This window comes from Medicago sativa, chromosome 7, assembly GCF_051527215.1.
Source record: "Medicago sativa cultivar Bolivia chromosome 7, Bolivia_mono, whole genome shotgun sequence".
NCBI lineage: Eukaryota > Viridiplantae > Streptophyta > Magnoliopsida > Fabales > Fabaceae > Medicago > Medicago sativa.
In genome coordinates this window covers 103,962,234-103,972,904 of record NC_140755.1, presented here as the reverse complement: position 1 = coordinate 103,972,904, position 10,671 = coordinate 103,962,234, and the positions used below count along the sequence as shown (strand labels likewise).

The 10,671-nt window shown below is 31.5% G+C and overlaps 1 protein-coding gene across 2 annotated transcripts; it reads left to right on the top strand.

The window, feature by feature from the left end:
* The first annotated feature begins 5,028 nt into the window (after positions 1-5,028).
* Positions 5,029-10,208, top strand: LOC146911659 (Nucleotide-sugar transporter family protein). Of its 2 annotated transcripts, none has more exons than XM_085726145.1 (8): positions 5,029-5,121; positions 5,221-5,519; positions 5,747-5,825; positions 6,811-6,980; positions 7,652-7,838; positions 8,077-8,154; positions 8,581-8,757; positions 9,682-10,208. In XM_085726145.1, the coding sequence occupies exons 1-7, from the start codon at positions 5,071-5,073 to the stop codon at positions 8,725-8,727; spliced, it is 1,011 nt and encodes a 336-aa protein (XP_085582271.1). In that variant the 5' UTR covers positions 5,029-5,070; the 3' UTR covers positions 8,728-8,757; positions 9,682-10,208. The 2 variants fall into 2 exon arrangements, with proteins under 2 accessions (XP_085582271.1, XP_085582270.1); XM_085726144.1 differs by having other exon boundaries at positions 9,639-10,208.
* The last annotated feature ends 463 nt before the right edge of the window (positions 10,209-10,671 follow it).

The window sequence follows — 10,671 nt, the reverse complement described above, 5'->3', positions numbered from 1 at the left end:
TGAATTTGTTCATATTTTTTATTATGAATTATTTTAGTTTTATATATTTTTTATTAGTAAATAGTTCTATTAAAAATTCAGGAAAAAACTGATTTTTTTTTTAAATTAACTCAACATCTGCGACCCTTGCAAACTGTCGCAATATTTTTTTAATAAATAAATTTTATGCATTTGCGACCCTTTCCCCAACTGTCGTAAGTCCCTTGAAATCCATTTGAATCTCCTCATTTGCGACCCTTAGCAACTGTCGCAGTGCCTTTTGCGGCAGTTGGTGCGGCTGTTCTATGAAGGGTCGCAAAAGACACTTGTGACCCCAACATCCGTGACTGTTGGGGAAGGGTCGCAATTGTACATCTGCGACCCTTCTAACAGTCGCAATCTGCCATTTTAAAGGTCGCAAAATGCAGTTTTTCTTGTAGTGACTCCTGCCAATAAACGTGTGGAGGTAGGAGATCTGTACACAAAGAACCAATAAAGTGGCTTGTTGTCATCACAACACAATCATTCCCATTCATATTTCATATGCTCATAACCTCAAGAACAACGTTAACGCTACCAGCAACAACAATGGTACTAATTTCCTCAACCTTGAAACCGCCGGCAGGCGCTGCCAGTTCCCGATCCTTCGGTCAATTGCTCTCCCGTTCAATCCTCCACAACGAGATCATCGACGACATCGCCAAGATATCCACAATCGTCGCGCCGGCTTGAAAGTGCAGAATTCAGTGGAGAGAGTGATGAACTGGCAGAAAGTGAGGTACAAGGGGGACATTATGGCTCACTCGTTGTATATACAGCTTCAATCAGTACACCGTCCTTCAAAAACGTCTTCTCTGCAAACCTCTTTGCGAATTTGCGAACTCAAATATACTTGTGTTTGTTTTAGTAACGGAGCAGTCACGGGCGTTAGTTTAATTTAGAATGAAAGCCTACGTGTCAGGTTGTCATTGGAAACCAGTATGAACAGTACCTAGGGTACTGTTAGGTATTGTATATAAGTTTTTTCCTTTTGAATTCATATTAAACTTTGTGTGTGCGTGATCGTTAACTCAAATATACTTGTGTTTGTTTTAGTAGCGGAGCAGTCACGGGCGTTAGTTTAATTTAGAATGAAAGCCTACGTGTCAGGTTGTCATTGGAAACCAGTATGAACAGTACCTAGGGTACTGTTAGGTACTGTAAATAAGTTTTGTCCTTTTGAATTCATATTAAACTTTGTGTGCTTGATCGTTAACAATTAGTGAAATTCATTGTTTACGATGAGTTATCAAAATAACTCATCTTAGAGTAACCTCTAGGGTCAACATATTCACATTATATTCTATTGTGTGTGTATTCATTTTAAAGTGAATATAAATAAACATGTTAATCCAAAGCAGTAGTGCTAACAAACCTTGTTTCGTATTTTGGTATATTCATTACACAGTGAATGTAATTAAACTTGCAGGACAACCCTACTATAGTTACAATGCAAACACACCATTGAGTGACGCTTCGCTATCACATTATATATTTACATTGATGATTGAGAGCTTCTAAAGTCTAAAATAATATTTATATATACAATTTTTTTAAGGATCTTTATATATACATATATACACACAAAACACTTGTCAACACAAATTTTTCTATGGGACAAAACCTGAGGTCCTCTTTAATCTGTTTGCTTCTCCATTTTTATATAATTTCCACCATCTTGATATGTTGGGTTCATAGTTGATAGATTTTGGTTTTACATTCTTCTTCCATGCCTGAAAGAATAAATTCTGTTTAATATTCGATGTCCATATAATTATAAATGTTACATCATAAAATGAGTTTTGGGTATGTTCCTGTTTATGAAATCATGAAATTATCAAGATGAAAGAAACTTAGAAGTGACTAAAATGCAATGTTTTTTTTCTCCATTTATTTCATATGTTTTTTATGAATAAAGAATTAAATTTGGGGAGTCATACTCTAATGCAAGTTAAAAAAATGGATTTTTCAAGAAAAAAAATTCATATTAGCTACAAATTGTATAATTTCATAGTTAAACCCAAGTCACGTCGGATGTGAGCTAAAAATTTGATCCATTTGTTGAGATTTACAAACACAAACCGAATGAATTAATATGAAAAATAATTTCTATCTTTTACTAATCTTTGAAAAATTAAAGTAAAGACCAATCTTTTCTGCAATATTCTATATTTTTAATGTGTTTGATAACTATATATAATTGTGATAGCATGTGAAGGATAACTAGACAAATATTAAAGTTATTGTTTTGAAAATGGTGTTAAAAGAGGCATACCTGGAATCTTTTATGGTAGTTTGAAATCTTGATGAACATGATCTCTTACCCCCAAATAGTTTGGGTTCATGTTTCTCTCTTTTCTTGGTTTGTAATTTTGATATGCATTTTTTAGTTACTGCAACATGATCTCTTATGAACTGCTCATTCTCCTCATGCCAATCATCATCGGTTGAAAAGTAATCTAAGGAAAGAATTACAAGCAACATGTTTAGGTCAACAAGAGATGTGTTTGACATATGTGAATGAGACAATGTTTCATTTTCTTCTTCCCCTTCACATTCTGCCAATTTATCCATCTCATTGTCTATTTCTTTTTCTGTTTCTTCCATATTTTGAATGAAAAAGTCAGTCTCATAAGATCAAAACTTAATTTTGATTATAATCTCCTTATTAATGTATTAATATGAATGCTTGAAATTTTTTTCTTAGAGTATAAATAGATTTGATATGCAAATAAAGTAAATGGGATGAAAGGGGTGAAAAAAATCACCAAGATTAAGGATGCTCTAGAAAGCTATTGGTCTAATTTGAGCTTGAAGCATGGATGCATTTTTTTTATCCTCACTCAATTCATTGTTTCTAGTTTTATTTTTATGCTCCAAAATGTGGGGTTATTAATGATGAATATTTTCATTCTTGTTGATTGGTTCACAATACGCTAAAAAGAATGAAGGTAATTAGAAGTGCATGACAAAGTTATATAGTGACTATTTTTTCTTTTAATAGAAAAATTGTGAAGGTAGATACATGTTGTCAAATGTATCGTGAGTCCTTTTTGTTGCTTTGTTAAACTATTCCTTCCTGACTTCCTCACAACATACATGTTCATAGATTTAAATCAGGACATATTCAGAAATTTTGAGTTCGATTAATGGGGCAAAATTATACTCCATCTGTTCTAAATTATAAAAAAAAAAATTATTTTCTTTGTCCCAAAATATAAGCAAAAAAGACTAACTTTTATGTTATTATTATGTTATTAAAAAAAAAAAAATCATCTTTTCCAAAGTAAAATTAAATGCAAACTGCATTCAATTTATTCTCTTTTTATTTTCTCCATAATCATTAACCAATAAGAATTGTTTTTACATCTTTCCATGAAACTTATTCTAATAAGAACACAAAAAATTATAGCTCAAAACTATTATGGATCTTCCTAAGTGTGAATTGTTTTTATATTTTAGTTTTCTTAGTAAGTGTGAATTGATGTTTTTTGCTTATAAATTGGGACGGATAGAGTATACAATAAATACATTAACTCATACACAATACACTAATAACACTATGAGGTTTTGCTAACGAGTGCTCTAAGGGCATTGTTTTAATAACTCGCAAAGAAATTGTCTTGAAAGTACAAGTCAAACATATGTAAAAGTCATAATTACATACTCCCTCCGGTCACATATATAAACAAAAATCAACGTTTTAGGTTCATGGAATAATTAACGTATCTAGTCACATTTATAGACCAAATACATTAGTTATTCAATGAACCTAAAAAATTGTGTTTTGCTTATAAATGTGACCAGGGGGAGTAATTTTTAATGTAAAAATGACTACTTTTAGATGTTTGAACAATAACCTAAAGCCATTTGTTAGCATTTGTCTAACACTATTATCGAGCAATATATATTTACATCTAAAAATTATAGTAATTGCTCTTTACATATATTTATATTTCAAAGAGTCAGGAAGACGTTTGTCAAAAAAAAAAAAAAATAGAGTCAGTAAGACTTTTTTTTTCCCAACATTATTAAAACATATCTTTGTACATGTGACTAAACAATCATTTAAAAATTATAATTGCTCTTTACATATATTTATACTTTAAAGTGTTAGTAAGACTTTTTTTTTTCCAACATTTTTTTTTGAAGAATTTTTTTTTCCAACATTATTAAAACATATCTTTGTATATGTGACTAAATAATCATTTAAAAATCATATTCCATTATAAGTTTCTCTATTTGATTCTTTATAAAATTTACAGGAGAAAAGCTCCCTTCATAGTATTTGCCTATAGTGCAATCATGATACTATTTTAAGTGGACACAAGAAAATTCTTAAGGAAAAAAAAAAAGTGGACACAAGAATTAAAATATCCAAGAATAAGCAACAAAATAAATACACAGTGGGGACATGCCCCTAATTATTATGTTGTGAATATGTCACTGATTTGAATTTTATATGAGAGATTATGTTGATAATTTTACCATTAAAATTTATTGAGTTTTACTTATATATTTTTAAGCTATAGAATCTAATGTTTTTTAATAGTGAGAGAATGAACATAACCCTCTCATATGTTGAGTTTAAATACAAGAGAAAACTAGTTGTTTATTTTTATTTTTTTGACATGATTCATATCTATAATATTTGCACTCATTTTTATATCATTCATCATTTGATTTTAATTGAAGAGCAAGTTTAATTTAGACACAAACACAAATAAAAAAAGTTTGAACACACTTAAATGAATGAAAAAGAATTTAATCACATCATACAAACATTTTCTCTTTTAATTTTTTTCATTTATAAATGCATGTCTAAATCTTTTTTATTTTTGTTTATGACCAAGTATTTATGCAATAAATATAAGTCCAACAACTCCTCTCAACAAAAAAAGTCCAACTAAATTTAATTTATGTATTTTTCCTAAAAAGGAAAAAGAGAAACACGTGGCAAAAGTTTAAACAAGTTGGCAGCAAAACGGTGCGTTTAGACTCGTCTTCGTTACTGGGCGAGTGAGTGTATCGTATCCGGATCTGAAGAAGAAGATGCAGTGGTACTTGGTTGCTACGCTTCTCACCGTTCTCACTAGTTCTCAGGTCACCCTAAACCCTAATTTCATCAATTTCATTGCTCAATTACTCAATATTAATTAATTTCATTTCGATAATTTCACATTACATTACATTACATTACAGGGAATATTAACAACCCTATCACAAACCAATGGATCCTATAAATACGATTATGCAACTGTTCCATTTCTCGCCGAAGTTTTCAAGCTTGCTGTGTCAAGTTTGTTACTTTGGAAGGAATGTCAAAAGTCACCATTGCCAAAGATGACAACGGAGTGGAAAACAGTGTCTTTGTATCCAATTCCTTCTGTTATTTATCTCATTCATAACAATGTTCAGTTTGCTACTCTCACTTTTGTCGACACTTCCACTTATCAGATTATGGGTAATTTGAAGATTGTTACTACCGGAATATTATTCAGGTGCATTCTTTTTTCATCAGATTTCATGATCAAGTGCATGCATATTTCATTGCTGGAATCACAGTGACCAACTGTGATTTTGCAAAGTGCAGTTTTTGGCAACATTGTGCCGGCTCACTGTGATTCTGACCGACTAACTCACTACGAATACAAACATGCATATAGTCATTGAATTGTGTTTTGTTTCTTAATTAGACTTAGAGCTGATGTTAGATGGTTATTTATAGGCTTTTTCTGGGGAGGAGGCTTTCGAACTTGCAGTGGATGGCCATTGTGTTGTTGGCTGTTGGAACAACCACAAGCCAGGTAGTACATTTTTACAGCCTTACAAATTTAATTGTTTGGCTTTTAGGCTATTTTATTTTATAAGAAGATATCTTAGCATTGTGCTTTAGTTTATTCACTATGTATCGTAAGTTGAAAAATTCAATGTCTGTACGTGATCATGTAGGTCTGATACAATATGTCGGAATATATTACATTATATATGTAACACATTCCATAGTATCATTTTCGTACAGCATAAATGATTTCTGGAAGGCACCTTTACTGTACTTCTTCTACAGTTTACTTTCTTCCTCCTAATGATACTGGTCTTTCCTATAACTGAAACTATGTTGGCGAGGTGATATTAAGTCTTACTATACTTAACTGTGTCGAAAAGTTTTGAAATTAATTATTTATTCTGGATTGATAATTGTAACTTACTAAGATCATTTTAGCTTCAAATATGAGAATTTGAGAAGTACATTATTGGATTAAGGTTTTTTTAAAGAATGTCAACCGAATATTTGCTTCCTGCCTTCCTCTGAGAACACTGTGGTCTTAGAAAGGTTATACTAGTATAAATGGCACGTGTATGAACCTTCATTTGGTTAATAGAGAAAGAACCTTTCAGGGGAGGATAAGAAATCCCCCCAAGTAAATAAGCATAAAATTGAAACAGAATGCCAAAGTGTCTCAAATGCAACAAAGCTGCTGATATCTTTGCATGTTTGTAGTTGAAACTTCCTTGAAATAACCATGAGAGCTGGACCTGAGAGATGCAATGAACTTGCATGTTAAGTTACATGGGATAAAGCTCCCAAATACAACAAATTAAGAATAGATGCCCTAAATGGCCACATCACAATTACACGAATTCAATCTTCTTGCATTGACTTAATTAGTTCAAAATTTTCCCTTTGCTGTTTTATACAAAGTTTTTGTTTTTTGGGTCAGTATATTGGGAAAATCATCCCTATGGTTCAAGATGTTATTGAGATGGAATCTATAATGGTTATTGTTTTAGGTCAAGGGCTGTGGAGAGGCTTCCTGTGACTCCATTTTCTCAGCACCAATTCCAGGTTACATGTTAGGAGTTCTATCTGCTTGTCTCTCTGCATTAGCTGGAATTTATACAGAGTTTTTGATGAAGAAAAACAACGACAGCTTATACTGGCAGAATATACAGTTGTACACGTATGTTTTTGTTTTTGAATTTTTCATCATCTCAGATCTCTAGATAGCCATGTGGACACATTTGCCATTGTGATAATCTTTTAAACTATTTATTTCAAAAGCTAATTCTTATCCATTTTTTCCCTTTTCAACTATCAAGTGAACATGGTTATTCATGCATCAAGAAATTAATGCTCTATTTTCATGTTGACTTAGGAGAATAACATATTCTACTGTTGAATTACATGGATTCTAATTACTATACTCTTTTTTAGTCGTCAATTTTTTCTGGTTTTTGTGTGTGATAGGGGTTGTGTTTTTTTATTTTTCTTTTATTGGTTGCTTTATTTTATGTTTAATACAGTTGAATTTCCACTATTGTTGGAATATCCAGTGACATAACATAAACATGATGTACTCCCCCCTATATTTTCAGCTTTTTTATTTGACAATTATGACGCATATTTCTGCACCGTTTTTTTGTTGAAAGTTGTAACTTATTTGTGTTTTATTCCCCGTAAACCAAATTCACATTGCTGTAAAACAAAATGGGAAGATGTGACAAGCGTTGCTTAATCATGGTCAGATAGTTTATAGTTATCTACTAAGAGTATACAAATTTGACTATGGTCAGACAGTTTATAGTTATTATCTACTAAATGTATACAAATTAAATGGGTTTCTTTCTACAGGTTTGGTTCAATTTTCAATCTGGCAAAGCTTATTGTGGATGATTTCAGAGGTGGCTTTGAAAATGGGCCCTGGTGGCACCGCATATTCAATGGATACACTGTCACTACTTGGTTGGTGGTATTAAATCTAGGGTCTACCGGTCTTCTGGTTTCATGGTTAATGAAACATGCTGATAATATTGTAAAGGTATATTTTTCAACTCTTGCAAGTATTTTTCCATTTTTATTTTTCCATACTACATATATTTGATGAATTCTTTATGTGAAATTTCTTTTCCACTGAATAATCTTTTTTAAAAGGTAAACAATTAACTTTAATGTGACACTGAAATTAGTAATAAAGCGCCACATCATAGTATAAGGCCCATTTATGTATTTTCTTTTCTTTTTTCTCCCTAACTGTTAGTTGTGTCTGCTTTCTTTAGGTTTATTCTACATCCATGGCAATGCTGCTGACAATGATTCTATCAACATTTCTCTTCAACTTCAAACCTACACTGCAGGTAAATTTACAGCCCAAGCAAGACCAAAATTTGTATGATACTACATTGCTACTCCATATTCCCCCCTTATGTCCTAAGATTGAGGTCAAATCATTCTACTGCACGTAGTTTGGAATTTAAGATGCCACATGATGATATAATCATATGATGTTGTTTTACAGGATAACCAAAGCTGTTTGCTGTAGTTTAGAATCTGTCGTTCTTAAATTTTGTGAAATGCTTGATTTGATTATTCTTATTATAACTTATTTTTTATTTCATGTAGTGACATAATTTTTTACAACAGTATGTTTAACGAATGTTGTTACTTTTTTGGTTCAAATTTTTGTTGAAATTGAATATTTGTATGATTGTTTGAAACCTTTCATGTCATTGCTGACAGGCTATAACTGGATAATAATTTTTTTTTTTTATTTCTCACTGCAGCTATTCTTAGGAATTGTTATTTGTATGATGTCTCTACACATGTATTTTGCCCCACCAAATATGCTCTTAGATATGCCATTAACAGTTAAATCAGATGAAGAAGAGAAGCTCATTGAAGTTTCTGTTGATCGGAGAACACGTTCATGATGTATATTGACATCTGAATACTATGCTTTGGTAATTGAACATTTACTTCAATTATAAATTGTTTTACTTTATCAATACATCAAAAAAAAAAAAAAAAGTTACCATATAGCATCTGACATTTCTAGTTAGATGATACATGTAGCATTAGAAAGTATTTATTTGATGTAAATTTTGATTAAACAAGATTGTTGCGGTGTGGCCTAGTAGTGTTCCCGGGTGAAAAGGGGAAACAGACTTGTTTTTCTTGACACCGACCGACGGTAGTGCTATGTACATCTTACCCTACAAAAACCCATGTAGTGGGACTGTGGGAGTCTCATGAACTGGGCCACCCTTTTAAATCATATAAAATATAACATAATTGTACAAACACGACCCTGTGTCCTCTGATTTAATGGTACGATATAATGTTCATATTCGTACTCAATGAGTACGAGAGAAAGAGAAAGGGGGAAGGGGAGCGAATCATTATCTTGCATGCATTATTCTTTATGGAGTATCACTATAAAAAAGATCTTGCTGTTTTTATTCTGGGTACATAATAATATACACCAGTTCAGTTTAAATATATTGGTATTGAGCTTTTTCCAGCTTTGAGAGCCGATTATATGTTATTTCCTGCTAATTCTACCATCACAGTCTTAAAAACATGTAGTGGTATTATTTCATTAGAAGTACACATTTGTCACTGATGCAAATTGCACCTGTCTGCGTTAAAATTGATTTGAGAAGATAACTGTGTGTGTGTGTATATATATATATATATATATATTTAGATGCATAAAATGAAATTGCAACTATTAAGTTTTTTTGTTCCTGTTATTTTACTTGTAAGCAAGCCATTGATAGTTTTGGTTCTCATTATTTTCCTGTTGGCTCTAAAGGTATTTTTCAACTCCCTTTTTTCCCAGGTTTTTCCTAGAAGGCCTATTAAAGTAATTTGTTTGATAGCAGAGTTGCAGAATATCATTTCAATCTGCATGGTTCAGCGGTTTCTAAAGTGTGGGCATCTTCATTTGGACATGTTGACTCTACATGACTAATAGCTAATTTGAACATCCCATCCAATAGTTAATTGAATGAAATGCACAAAACGTGGTTTACTCAATTAGGATGTTGTCCTTGGATTTAGGCGAAGTCTTTAACTTCTCTCTGCTGGTACTGATAGGGTTACTGCCCAAATAAACATTGGCCCTCTATGACACAAGAAGTCAAGCCACGATCTGTAGCCTACATTTCTACATTTCTACCTGGTTGGTTGCTGTACAAACTAAACATGTTTTCACCATAATTAATTTGAATGGGGTACTTGTTTTACAGTTTGATGCCCCTATATTATGCTCTATTTATGGCTGTATTAATGGGATGAAGGGTAACTTTTTGCTTGCCTATTATCTCTTTAAACTGAGAAATGTCTACTAATTTGGACAAATCTCCTATCTCCTTCCTATGAATACAATGAAGAATAGCTCTAATCAAAATTCAGTTTGTATTTATTTTTAATTGTTTATATATACATTCAAATTACTTTTGTTGTTTAAAAACTGTCAAAGTGCCATATAACAAATTAAATAAAATTATGACTACATTTTTAAATAGAATTAATAATGACTCAATTTTTAATTCTATGTGATGATCTGCCCCAAGGAAATGTCTTCTACCTCCTATGCACTACACAAAAACCGATATTGAAATAGATCTCATTTAATAGATAAAACCAGTATTTTAAATATATATAATGTTATAATTGAATTTTATTTTACCTTACAAATTATTTTTGACAAATCTCATTTTTACTCATAGATATTCACATTGTTTAAAAGGCATCAATTGTTTTAAAGGTGCATCTAATTGCATTTTAAAACTAATATAAAGTGTCCCATAAAAAAAAAAAACTAATATAAAGTTGTGTGAAGGTGAAATATGATTTGATTTTTACAATTT

What these genes read in the sequence shown, in the direction of transcription:
- LOC146911659 (XM_085726145.1), top strand. Translation starts at nt 5,071, where the DNA reads ATGCAGTGGTACTTGGTTGCTACGCTTCTCACCGTTCTCACTAGTTCT. An exon ending in ATGCTGATAATATTGTAAAG is followed by an intron (nt 7,839 to 8,076) that starts GTATATTTTTCA and finishes TGCTTTCTTTAG; the next exon opens with GTTTATTCTACATCCATGGC. An exon ending in ACTTCAAACCTACACTGCAG is followed by an intron (nt 8,155 to 8,580) that starts GTAAATTTACAG and finishes TTCTCACTGCAG; the next exon opens with CTATTCTTAGGAATTGTTAT.